The sequence below is a fragment of the Salmo trutta genome, chromosome 21, assembly GCF_901001165.1.
Source record: "Salmo trutta chromosome 21, fSalTru1.1, whole genome shotgun sequence".
Taxonomy (NCBI): Eukaryota; Metazoa; Chordata; class Actinopteri; order Salmoniformes; family Salmonidae; genus Salmo; species Salmo trutta.
The window spans coordinates 28745529-28759363 of NC_042977.1; the positions used below are offsets into that span (position 1 = coordinate 28745529).

Sequence of the window (13835 nt, forward strand, 5' to 3'; positions counted from 1 at the left end):
GACCTAACCAAATAGAGAATAAAAGGGATCTCTAAGGTCAGGGCGTGACAGTATTGATGTATTAAGACGGTAGGTTGGTGAATCATAATACTATATGTACAAATGAATACTCCCTGCTGATTTAATTTATTTCTAATCTTAATTTTGTTTAGAAAAAAAGTGGCATAATTTTATTAAAACATTAATAAAGTATTCTATAATCTTATTCAATTTGTTGTCTTTGTTAAATGTATGCTTTAGCATGACATACTCATGTCCCTTGTCATAAGTTATTTTGGACTGTGTTTTTCATCTCATTGCTGTGAGGAATCATCTGTAAAGACAGACAGATGTTACTAGTTGGCCCTTTGTCCCATTCGGCACAGACATCCTTCCTTTCCATTGGTCCCCTGGAGTGCTGCACGCTCCCTAATAGGCCTGGTGCGAGGGTGTGTGGAATGGGACCGCACAGGGTGATGGGTAATGGAGTCATTAATAACGCAGACCTCCCTTAAGATGCTCAGATGTTCGTTAGGCAGAGCCACAAGGGAACTAGCGAAAAGGATGGAATTTGATTTAAAACCAAAAATGCAAAGTAAGCTTTTGAAGATGATAATGTTTATGCTGCCAAGGGCCCATTTTGCTACTTAATCAAATTAATTGATCCACACACATACTCTATGCACACGCACACATGCATGCATAAACACACACACACACACACACGCCATTTTTTCATACAGTTTTAATATTTCCATCACATGTGCAACACCAAAAAAAAACGAGGTCTGCCAAATACAGAACTCGATATTTTTACAATAACATTTGAATAACAGACAAGATAACTGTCCTTTTGCTGAAGCAGGAGATGGTGGTTAATTTCCTGTAAACTGAGTACGAACAATTCTCAATCAAAAGATCAAAACATTAAAGTTTCATACAAAAGTGCATCTCAGGTTCAATGAATGCAAAAACATTTACATAACAGAATGATTTATATTGGTGTATTATAATGCCACAATGGCTTCCAGCTTGAGCAGAGCAATGGGATACCGCAGGAAACAGGGAAGGAAGAGGAGAAGTTGGGAGCTCTCAAGGAGAGCCCAGGACATAAGTTTAAGCACATCCCCCAGAGAATCCCCCAGAGAGACCTAATACATGTAGTCTCCCCCACGACCCCAAATCAAAATGGATTTATTCCCCGTTGCAAAAAAAATGTAATACAAAGAGCTAAGAAAAATGACATAATTTTTCCAGTAATCTCCAGGCTTGAACGAGCAGTAAACATTAATAACAGAAACGTACAGGTTTGAGTCAGTGGGCTGGAGATTTCCCATGATGCTCTAGGAGACACAGGGGGGTTCACGATGTCTCTGTTCCCGTGCCAACCAGAGTAGCTAGCTGGCCTTTTCAAATCTGTGTCACTGCTTTTGCATATATCAGAACCCTGTCCTGTTTTTCCCATTTTTATTTTATTTATCTTTGTCTCATTTGAACTTGTCCATGCGCAGGTAGGCAGGCGGACCAGATTAAATGCACAACTTAGTCCTCAGCTGGTCAACTGGAATGGCAGCCATGTTGGAATGAGACCTGTGATGTCATGTCAGGCTCTGCTGGTGATCGAGCATCCTGCTACTCCCTTCTGTCATAAGTGACCAGGTCAGGATAGTGTCACATACAGGAAATGTGTGCTGATGAAAAGGGTCCTGACTGACCATACCACAACTTCCTGTTCCCTATATAATAATACCCCACAATGGCACCCTGTTTCGCCAACATATTGTGGATGAGTTCCACATCTTCTGATTGACAGTGGCATTCTCTGTTTAGCTTTTTTTTATCTCTATTTTTTGGGGACAACCGGTTCTGAACTGTACATTAGCAAATACTGTACTGTATAAGACTACAATTTAGCTGGAGTTATTAAGCAACACATGAAGAAGTACTTCTATTTACAAAGATAGTTGTCCAGTTTTGTTGACATGACGACCAGACAAAGACCAGAGATACGTTTTTCTGTCTTTATTTCACACCTCTGTCTTTCATCTGTCCTTTTCTTTTTGTGTGACATGGTCCTTCCTGATGTGAAGTGAATCCAAAGTTCAGTGTAATAGAGCCAGTGGGCTATTGCACTGACGGTGGCTGGAGGACTGACTGGGTCAGACATGATTCTCCTCCTCGCCGTATGGTTCTCCTCTGCTCCTCAGGCCAAGTGATGATCTGCCTGGTTAACTGCTGTGCTGAGTCAGCGTGTGGTTCTGGACAGGAAGAAGAACAGAGAGGGATAGAGAGAGAAGGGAATGAAACGACTGAATCAAGATCAAATTGAACACAAGGACATTTCATTTCATTCAACATTTACTCCGTTTAGAAAGTTTGAATTCGAACACTGAATGTCTTCTCATTAACATTAAGGCATATTCCTAATACCAAATAATGAATTCACCATTGGTTTTTCAGAGGGTTAGTGATTGACATAATGTAGTGTTGTTAGTGGTGAATGTCAGGATGTGGGTGTATGTTCAATCAACCCGAGCAGCAGTCAAACGGTTATGAGGAGCCATATGTTCTGGTCCTCCAAGGGATTAAACATGGTTAAATCCTCTCCTGACACACTGACACGCCACCACTGAGCTGACAACATCTCCCTCCATCCAACATCTCCCACCCTACAACATCTCAATCCCCAACCATCAATACCAACATCAGATCAATGGCTGTGGCCATGGAAACAACAGTTCCCATGTAATATCTGTGATGGAATATATTAACACACACACACAGGGTTGGGGAGTATAAGGGATTACATGTAAGGGATTACAAAAAAATGGTAACTGTAATCCGTTAAATTGCCAGCAAAAATATTGTAATCAGATTACAGATACTTTTGAAAAACTAGATGATTACTTTGAGGATTACTTTTGTAAATAGCACTTTCAGTAGTGTTCAAAGCATGCCATTCCATGAGCGCAGCATTTATTTTTCAACTCGAATCAATGAGCCCAATCAGTCCTCCATGACAACAAAATCATAAACAACAGAGTAGGGTTGGCTAATAAATTCTTAATTGTGCTAATCTACACTTCCATATTTCCAAGTCCTATTCCTGAAGATCAAGGGGTATAACATTTATTGGAATGACTGGAATTCTGATAGACTTTGGTTTGTAATGTAAAGATATAAACTCAGTGTCAACACCAGATACTCACTGTCAACTGTGTTTATTTTCAGAAAACTTAAAATGTGCAAATATTTGTATGAACATAACAAGATTCAACAACTGAGACAAACTGATCAAGTTCCACAGACATGTGACTAACAGAAATTGAATAATGTGTCCCTGAACAAAGGGGGGGGGTCAAAATCAAAAATCAAAAGTAACAGTCAGTATCTGGTGTGGCCACCAGCTGCATTAAGTACTGCAGTGCATGTCCTCCTCATGGACTGCACCAGATTTGCCAGTTCTTGCTGTGAGATGTTACCCCACTCTTCCACCAAGGCACCTGCAAGTTCCCAGACATTTCTGGGGGGAATGGCCCTAACCCTCACCCTCCGATCCAACAGGTCCCAGACGTGCTCAATGGGATTGAGATCCGGGCTCTTCCCCGGTCATGGCAGGACACTGACATTCCTGTCTTGCAGGAAATCACGCACAGAACGAGCAGTATGGCTGGTGTCATTGCCATGTTGGAGGGTCATTTCAGGATGAGCCTGCAGGAAGGGTACCACATGAGGGAGGAGGATGTCTTCCATGTAACGCACAGCGTTGAGATTGCCTGCAATGACAAGCTCAGTCCGATGATGCCATGACACACCGCACCAGACCATGACGGACCCTCCACCTCCAAATCAATCCCGCTCCAGAGTACAGACCTTGGTGTAACGCTCATTCCTTCGACGATAAACGCAAATCCGACCATCATCCCTGGTGAGACAAAACCGCAACTCGTCAGTGAAGAGCACTTTTTGCCAGTCCTGTCTGGTCCAGCAACGGTGGGTTTGTGTCCATAGGCAACGTTGTTGCCGGTGATGTCTGGTGAGGACCTGACTTACAACAGGCCTACAAGCCCTCAGTCCAGCCTCTCTCGGCCTATTGTGGACAGTCTGAGCCCTGATGGAGGGATTGTGCGTTCCTGGTGTAACTCAGGCAGTTGTTGTTACCATCCTGTACCTGTCCCGCAGCTGTGATGTTCGGATGTACCGATCCTGTGCAGGTGTTGTTGCACGTGGTCTGGCACCGCGAGGACAATCAGCTGTCCATCCTGTCTCCCTGTAGCGCTGTCTTAGGTGTCTCACAGTATGGACATTGCAATTTATTGCCCTGGCCACATCTGCAGCCCTCATGCCTCCTTGCAGCATGCCTAAAGCACGTTCACACAGATGAGCAGGGACCCTGGGGATCTTTCTTTTGGTGTTTTTCAGAGTCAGTTGAAAGGCCTCTTTAGTGTCCTAAGTTTTCATAACTGTGACCTTAATTGCCTACCGTCTGTAAGCTGTTAGTGTCTTAACGACCGTTCCACAGGTGCATGTTCATTAATTGTTTATGGTTCATTGAACATGGGAAACAGTGTTTAAACCTTTACAATGAAGATCTGTGAAGTTATTTGGATTTTTACGAATTATCTTTGAAAGTCAAGGTCCTGAAAAACGTCCGTTTCTTTTTTTGCTGATTTAATTTTATCGTATTATTATATGTAGTAGAAAGCGATGGGTTAGAAGAAGCCTACTTAACCAACCCATAAAGTAACATTTAACATCAATATATGGCCAGCTATTTAAACTTTAACATTGATATATCCTGCAATAGATGTCGATCAATTGGAAACATACATTTCTGTCTTCTTCTTATGCCTCCTAAGGGGAAAGTAATCTAAAAGTAACGGAACGTAATCAGATTACGTTACTGAGTTTGGGTAATCCAAAAATTACATTACTGATTACAATTTTGGACAGGTAACTAGTAACTGTAACGGATTACATTTAGAAAGTAACCTACGCAACCCTGCACACACACACAAACACTCTCACACTCACCAGTGGGGTGTGGTGCAGTGAGGGAGAGTGGTTGTAGTGGGGGCAGCTGCGCCAGCTAGGTTCTTTAAAGGAGGGAGTGTGTGTGTGTGTGGACCAGGGGGTGTGTAACTGGTGTCCCTGGTGGGCCGAATCCAGGTCATCTTTTGAAGTGACTGCTAATCCCTTTAATGCAAACCACATGCCCCACTTGCTGCGCTCTGTTAAAAACATGGCCTTGGACTCGCTACACTTCCACGGACTAGGCACACCTGTCACACACTCATCAGCACACTGATTACACACACAAAGAAGAACAGTGACATACAGTTCAAACACACTCTCACCCTCACATGTACGCAAACTCCTACTCTGGGTAGGTTTGAATTCTCTTTGAATAAACAACATGGAAAGACCCTGAACCACAAAAGGTTGTGACTCCTTCAGCGAGCCTGAGCCATAAAGGTGAGTTTACCAACGCACTGACTGCAGTCACCTTCAGTCTTATCAACATAGCAGGATCCCTAAGGCAGGCTAGGCCACGTCCATTACTCCCCTCCCCTCCATCCCCTCCCTCTTTACCCTTTCAAGTGCCTCCATATAAAGCATTTAAACACCTCGACAGCTTTCCTTTCAGCCAGGGCGATTACTTTCCGACAGGTGGGGTAATAAGCTGTTTGACGGGGGCAGGAGGGAGTTTGACCCCTAGAAGGGTTAGCCTCAGCTTGCCTGGGGCCCCATCTGGGCCCCCGCACTTCATTTTAAAGAGCCGGCCCCGGCTTCTCTTCTCTCCTCTGCTTCCCTCTCCTCTCTCTCTCTTTTCTCTCTTCTCTCGATGAAATAAAGCTCCTTTAAGTGAGTCTGGGAGGAGAGTCCCCACGGGACGGCCCCCCCCACCTCCCATCCCCCCGGTGAAGACATCCGTGGCATTGCCGGGGAGGGACAGGAGCACGGCAACCTTATTAATGAATGCGGCCCATTACCCGTCAGCCTGGCTCCTCGGTGACTCCCAGAAGCCCCTGCAGTACGTGACTTCAAATGGCAGGATATTGACACGGAGCGAGCAAAGCGGCCGGGAGAGAGTGTGTGCTTTTTTCTGTGTCTGTGTGTGTTAGAGGGAGAGAGAGGGAGAGGGAGAGAGAGAGAGAGAGAGAGAGGGAGAGTGTGCCTGCGTGTGTGTGTGTGTATGTGTACGTGTGTGTGCGCGCGCGCGCGTGTGTGTGTGTGTATGTGTATGTGTATGTGTGTGTGTATGTGTGTGTGTATGTGTGTGTGTCTGGACCCCAAAGGAATGTAGCTCCTTGGATATAATGTAGGGCTCGTAACAGCTATTAGAGGGGAAAATAACCCCCCTGGGGAGTACCCCCCCCCCATATCCACCACCCTACCCCTTGCACATCCCAGCTTTGTCTGACACACACTGCATTCTACCTTTTCCTTAAACATGCCAGTAGTTTTCTCACTGAGGGCTTTTTCAAGGACGGTGCTAAACGACTTCAGTGGCCGTGGCAGCCATGCAGGCTGGAGGGAAATAGAAAGAAAAGAAAGAAAGAGAGAAAAAAAGGTAAAAGGAAAATGATACCTTTACCTCTGTGGATATTGAACTCCACAGAGTGGAAGATAGATACTGTTCTGTATATCAGTGGAGAACGGAGGGAGGGAGAGAGAGTGATAAAGAGGGAGAGAAAATAAGAACTCCATCATTCAATTTCGACTCCATCATTTTATGAAATTCTTGAAGGCCAATGTGTGCAACCATTCACACAGTGAAATACAGCAAATACACTGCCTCAGCTCCTAACCTCAGCCCACCAATGTCACCTAAATCAAACAGGTCAATTCATAACAGATTGACTGACCCCAACCACTAAACCCCTTACCACCAATCTCCCTGCTACCCCATCTTCTTTTTTCCTAACCCCCAATCTCACCCTCACTTACCCCGCATCTCCCCCTATTTTATCCTCAATCTCCCCCTCTCTTACCCACACTCTCCCTTACCCCCCCATGGTTCTTCTTCCCGACCACCCGCTGGGCTACATACACCATGCTGCTATACTGCAGGTCCCAGTTACCAGCAGAGCCCAGGTAAAACCCTTAGCAGTCAATTCTCCACTAAATAAAGTTTTGCTCTGATCAATAATGAGCATGCGCCTCTCTCCTGAATAAAGCCTGTGCCTGAGAAGGCTCTTCTTCCTCCTCTCTCTCCTCCATCGACTGGCTCTCTGCCACCGTTAACCCTCCATCCGCCTTCTTTCATCAGATTACATCATATTGCTGGAACGCCCTCGGGGGGTGAGAGGGAACGGAGGGAGGGAGGGAGAACGCCCGGCAGGGGTCCTGTGTACCTATGAAAACCCATGCAAATGTCTTAAAGAATTTAACAGAGGAGGAGAGGAAGAGAGATAGAGAGAGAGGGAGGAGAGAGACAGGGAAAGTGCATGCAGGCTGGGGAGTTGATTTATTAACTAATCATTCTTTATGTAGTTTCCAATTCCTCTGGTCACCATCAATAGCACCGGTCTGGGCTCCAGTGCAGCAAGGCCCTGCAGAGGAAAAAGATCAGCTGCCATTTTAAACCTCTCGTTTACTCCTAGGTCGCGTTCCCCTGCTCAGATGTTGCATGCATCAACCAATGGTTGCGTGCCACATTATCGACTGTGCCATCGACTGACAGATTGCTATAACATATGATGTGGTTAGCTGATACTTAAAATGCCTATCTAGGAGTTGTAAGATCTGGCATGCGTCAGTCCCTAATCTACAAACTAGGCAAAACTATAGCAGGACTAAAAACTCAACTCATTCTTTCTGGTTGTAGCCTGTCTTTTACAACCCAGAGCTGTGACTTTATAGAGTGTTCAGAAAGCTGATGGAATGAACAATAATTACTCTCTAAGCTTGGGTCTCGGGGGACCCCTCAAACTGGGGGAAAGTCGAGGATACATTATATTTTACAAGCGTGATGCCAGGCAACAGAGAGCATAGACCAGGCCAGGTGAAAAACATCAGATTCTCATTAGGCCTCAAAGAGACATAATTGAAATGGTAAACCTTTGTTGACACGTTTTATGCGCACCAATTCACAACAATGATTGAATCATTTGCTAAATAACAATTTAGGGAGTTGTCAGGTAATTTTGATTTGTGACATTTCAACTGACATTGAAAGACAGAAAAACGCCAAAACAATCTATTTTATTTTGAATCCTAAGTTGAGATGCATGTAGGCAACGGAAACTTTCTTCTAACTCATATATTCACATCAACAAGAACTTATAGCGATTCCAGCACAAACTCCCCTTCTGCTACCTGTATCCATCCAAGACATGCACAATTGTTTTTGTCATACAGCTCACAGCCCTAGCAGCGGCTATCCCCCCATGTCTAAGCAGTAGTGGCTATCCCCCCATGTCTAAGCAGTAGTGGCTATCCCCCCATGTCTAAGCAGTAGTGGCTATCCCCCCATGTCTAAGCAGTAGTGGCTATCCCCCCATGTCTAAGCAGTAGTGGCTATCCCCCCCATGTCTAAGCATTAGTGGCTATCCCCCCATGTCTAAACAGTAGTGGCTATCCCCCCATGTCTAAGCAGTAGTGGCTATCCCCCCACGTCTAAGCAGTAGTTGCTACCCCCCCACGTCTAAGCAGTAGTGGCTATCCCCTCCATGTTTAAGCAGTAGTGGCTATCCCCCCATGTCTAAACAGTAGTGGCTACCTCTCCATGTCTAAACAGTAGTGGCTACCTCTCCATGTCTAAACAGTAGTGGCTATCCCCCCATGTCTAAACAGTAGTGGCTATCCCCCCATGTCTAAACAGTAGTGGCTACCTCTCCATGTCTAAACAGTAGTGGCTACCTCTCCATGTCTAAACAGTAGTGGCTATGACCCCCATGTCTAAACAGTAGTGGCTATGACCCCCATGTCTAAACAGTAGTGGCTACCTCTCCATGTTTAAGCAGTAGTGGCTACCTCTCCATGTCTAAACAGTAGTGGCTTTCCCCCCCATGTGTAAACAGTAGTGGCTATCCCCCCATGTCTAAACAGTAGTGGCTATCCCCCCATGTCTAAGCAGTAGTGGCTATCCCCCCATGTCTAAGCAGTAGTGGCTATCCCCCCCATGTCTAAGCATTAGTGGCTATCCCCCCATGTCTAAACAGTAGTGGCTATCCCCCCATGTCTAAGCAGTAGTGGCTATCCCCCCACGTCTAAGCAGTAGTTGCTACCCCCCCACGTCTAAACAGTAGTGGCTATCCCTCCATGTTTAAGCAGTAGTGGCTATCCCCCCATGTCTAAACAGTAGTGGCTACCTCTCCATGTCTAAACAGTAGTGGCTATGACCCCCATGTCTAAACAGTAGTGGCTATGACCCCCATGTCTAAACAGTAGTGGCTACCTCTCCATGTTTAAGCAGTAGTGGCTACCTCTCCATGTCTAAACAGTAGTGGCTACCTCTCCATGTCTAAACAGTAGTGGCTATCCCCGCATGTCTAAACAGTAGTGGCTACCTCTCCATGTCTAAACAGTAGTGGCTTCCCCCCCCCATGTGTAAACAGTAGTGGCTATCCCCCCATGTCTAAACAGTAGTGGCTATCCCCCCATGTCTAAACAGTAGTGGCTATCCCCCCATGTCTAAACAGTAGTGGCTATCCCCCCATGTCTAAACAGTAGTGGCTATCCCTCCATGTCTAAACAGTAGTGGCTTTCCCCCCCATGTGTAAACAGTAGTGGCTATCCCCCCATGTGTAAACAGTAGTGGCTATCCCCCCATGTCTAAACAGTAGTGGCTATCCCCCCATGTCTAAACAGTAGTGGCTATCCCCCCATGTCTAAACAGTAGTGGCTATCCCCCCATGTCTAAACAGTAGTGGCTATCCCCCCATGTCTAAACAGTAGTGGCTATCCCCCCATGTCTAAACAGTAGTGGCTAGCCCCCCATGTCTAAGCAGTAGTGGCTATCCCTCCATGTCTAAACAGTAGTGGCTATCCCCCCTGTCTAAACAGTAGTGGCTTTCCCCCCCATGTCTAAACAGTAGTGGCTATCCCCCCCATGTCTAAACAGTAGTGGCTATCCCTCCATGTCTAAACAGTAGTGGCTTTTCCCCCCCATGTGTAAACAGTAGTGGCTATCCCCCCTGTCTAAACAGTAGTGGCTATCCCCCCTGTCTAAACAGTAATGGCTATCCCCCCTGTCTAAACAGTAGTGGCTATCCCCCCATGTCTACTGAGTGTGTGCTGAAACTACCTCTCTGCTCGTAGCGGACATAAGTCTGCTAACATACAGTAGCTGGATCTGGAGCACAGGGAGCAAGTGGAGCGCCAAACCACAGAGATCCAGCCACAGCACACTGCTAGTCATCAGTCAGAAGTTTAATTAAGGCATAAGAGCAGAGCACACTGCTGCTCAGATACGCTGAGCAAAGAACTCAAAGGCCTCAGAACAGATCACAAGTTAAACAGGAACATTGGGCTCCTTTAAATGACATTCTGGGTCATTCTGTATCCGAACTACTAACACAAAGCACTGGACAAATGCTATTTCATTCCACACAGCTCTAAATAGCCATTGTTTCTGTGGTGTTTTCACCAGCTACTGTAAAAAGACTGATCATACCTAACCTGTATATGTGAAGTTCACCCCTATGACCAGACAGAGAAGGCCCATGCAGTCCCAGTGCTACATTCCCTGGGTTGTGTCTGAGAAGTGATCGCGGGTTTAATTGAACCCAGGCCAGTATTGACTCAGTCCCCCTTTGCTTGCAGTGATCTCCATTCCACACTGTTGGCACGACCACTAGGGGGGCAATCTCTTCCTGTTTGGCCTCAGGCCAGGCTTATGAAGAATACAATCAAATAAATAAATACAACTAATAAAACTAGCAGCTGGCACTCTCCACAGTCAACACTTATTGACTGTATTAGTATATACTGTATTTTAGTCAATGCCACTATGACATTGCTCAATCTAATATTTATATATTTCTTAATTCCATTCTTTTACTTTTAGATTTGTGTGTATTGTTGTGATTTGTTTATAGATACTACTGCACTGCGGTAGCGCAGAACACAAGCATTTTGTTACACCCGCAATAACAACTGATAAATATGTGTATGTGACCAATAAAATTTGATTTGATTTATTTGGGCGTAGGGAGGGCTGACCTTGTTCGCTGTTTGGCCACCACCGCCATGGTCTCCTTGGTAACCAACCATCTTGTGTGGTGTCTGGGGACACATGGACATTCAGTACAGCTCTGGGGCTAGGGTGGAGTGGGGAGACTTTGGTGTGTATCTTATTGTGTCTAGCCTCTGGCATGTGGTTGTGTGTATAATAGCCATGTAATAAATGAGTAATAGCTGGAATAGTCTGGCTGGATAGACAAAAGAGCCATCTCTTTATCACACCATGATCTGTTTCACCTGTTTTTTGCTTCTCGCCACCCCCCACCAGGTGTCTCACATGTTTCTCCATTATCCCCTGTGTATTTATACCTGTGTTTTCTGTTTGTCTGTTAGGCAGTTCGACTTGTCTCGTCAAGTCATCCCAGCGTCTTTTACGTGTGTTACCTTCTCTGTAGTTCTGTTTTCTAGTCTTCCAGGTTCTGACCTTTATGCCTGCCCTGACCCTGAGTCTGCCTGCCGTTCTGTCCCTTGATGACTCTGCCTTGGATTACAAACCTCTGCTTGCCCTCAATCCAGCAGACTCAGACCAGCTCTCCCTGCAAGGAGCCACCATTGGAAAACACGAGGATCTACTTCAGAACCTTATGGAGGGACTCCATACCTTGGATGAATGCCGTGACCATACAGTTGAAGTCGGAAGTTTGCATACACTTAGGTTGGAGTCATTAAAACACATTTTTCAACCACTCCACAAATGTATTGTTAACAAACTATAGTTTTGGCAAGCCGGTTAGGACATCTACTTTGTGCATGACACAAGTCATTTTTCCAATAATTGTTTACAGACAGATGATTTAACTTCACTAGCATTCGGAATTTTGGATGAAAAGCGTGCCCAAATTAAACTGCCTGCTACTCAGGCCCAGAAGCTAGGATATGCATATAATTGGTAGAAAACACTCTAAAGTTTCCAAAACTGTTAAAATAATGTCTGTGAGTATAACAGAACTGATATGGCAGGCAAAAACCCGAGGAAAATCCATCCAGGAAGTACTATTATTTTGAAAGGCTGTTTTTCCATTGAAAGCCTATCCACCATACAAAGACTTAGGACCCAGTTCACAATCTTAATGGCTTCTTCTCCATGTAGCCAGTCTTTAGGCATTGTTTCAGGCTTTTACTCTGAAAAATGAGGGAGATACAGCACTTTCAATGAGTGAACAGTGGACATTTCCAGACATGAGTCCAGTGCGTGATCAGGAGCTCGCCTTTCTTGTTTCTCCTTTTCTATTGACGAAGCTTTTGTCCGGTTGAAATATTATTGATTATTTATGACAAAAACAACCTGAGGATTGATTTTAAACATTGTTTGACATGTTTCTACAAACCTTTATTGTACTTTTTTTACTTTTCGTCTGGATATTGAGAGCGCGCTATGTGCCTTTGGATTACTGAACTAAACACACCAACAAAACAGAGGTTTTTGGACATAAAGAGGGACATTATCGAACAAAACAAACATTTATTGTGTAACATGGAGTCCTGGGAGTGCCACCAGATGAAGATCAAAGGTAAGTGATTCATTTAATCGCTATTTCTGACTTTTGTGAGTCCTCTCCTTGGCTGGAAAATGTCTGTATGGTGTTTTGTGGCTAGGCGCTGTCCTAACATAATCGCATGGTGTGCTTTTGCCGTAAAGCCTTTTTGAAATCTGACACAGCGGCTGGATTAACAAGACGTTTATCTTTAATCCTATGTATAACACTTGTATCTTTAATCAATATTTATGATTAGTATTTCTGTAATTTGATTTGGCTCCCTGCAATTTCACCAGATGTTATTTGAGACAATGCATTACTGAACATAACGCGCCAATTTAAATTAACAAGAAGTTTACATTTAAAATGGTGTATAATACTTGTATGTTTGAGGAATTTTAATTATGGGATTTCTGTTGTTTGAATTTGGCGCCCTGCAAATTCACTGGCTGTTGTCGAGGTGGGACGCTATCGTCCCAATGATACCAGAGAGGTCAACTTATAATTCACTGTATCACAATTCCAGTGGGTCAGAAGTTTACATACACTAAGTTGACTGTGACTTTAAACAGCTTGGAAATTCCAGAAAATGATGTCATGGCTTTAGAAGCTTCTGATTGGCTAATTGACATCCTTTGAGTCAATTGGAGGTGTACGTATGGATTTATTTCAAGGCCTACCTACAAACTCAGAGCATCTTTGCTTGACATCATGGGGAAATCAAAAGAAATCAGCCAAGACCTTAGAAAAACAATTGTAGACCTCCACAAGTCTGCTTCATCCTTGGGAGCAATTTCCAAATGCCTGAAGGTACCACGTTCATCTGTACAAACAATATTACGCAAGTATAAACACCATGGGACCACGCAGCCGTCACACGCTCAGGAAGGAGATGCGTTCTGTCTCCTAGAGATGAACGTACTTTGATGCGAAGAGTGCAAATCAATCCCAGGACAACAGCAAATGACCTTGTGAAGATGCTGGAGGAAACAGGTACAAAAGTATCTATATCTACAGTAGAACGAGTCCTATATCGACATAACCAGAAAGGCCGCTCAGCAAGGAAGAAGCCACTGCTCCAAAACCCCAATATAAAAAGCCAGACTATGGTTTGCAACTGTATATGGGGACAAAAATCGTACTTTGTGGAGAAATGTCCTCTGGTCTGATGAAACAAAAAAAGAACTG

General features: G+C 44.6%; 1 protein-coding gene across 4 annotated transcripts in view; it reads right to left on the minus strand.

The window, feature by feature from the left end:
• Positions 1-709: 709 nt before the first annotated feature.
• Positions 710-13835, minus strand: part of LOC115157114 (zinc finger protein 521-like) — a 166415-nt gene continuing 153289 nt past the window's right edge. For all 4 annotated transcript variants that reach the window (XM_029705065.1, XM_029705063.1, XM_029705064.1 and 1 more), the window contains exon 9: positions 710-2237. In XM_029705065.1, coding sequence (XP_029560925.1) covers positions 2208-2237 — 30 coding nt within the window. In that variant the 3' untranslated portion in view covers positions 710-2207. The remainder of the gene's footprint in view (positions 2238-13835) is intronic.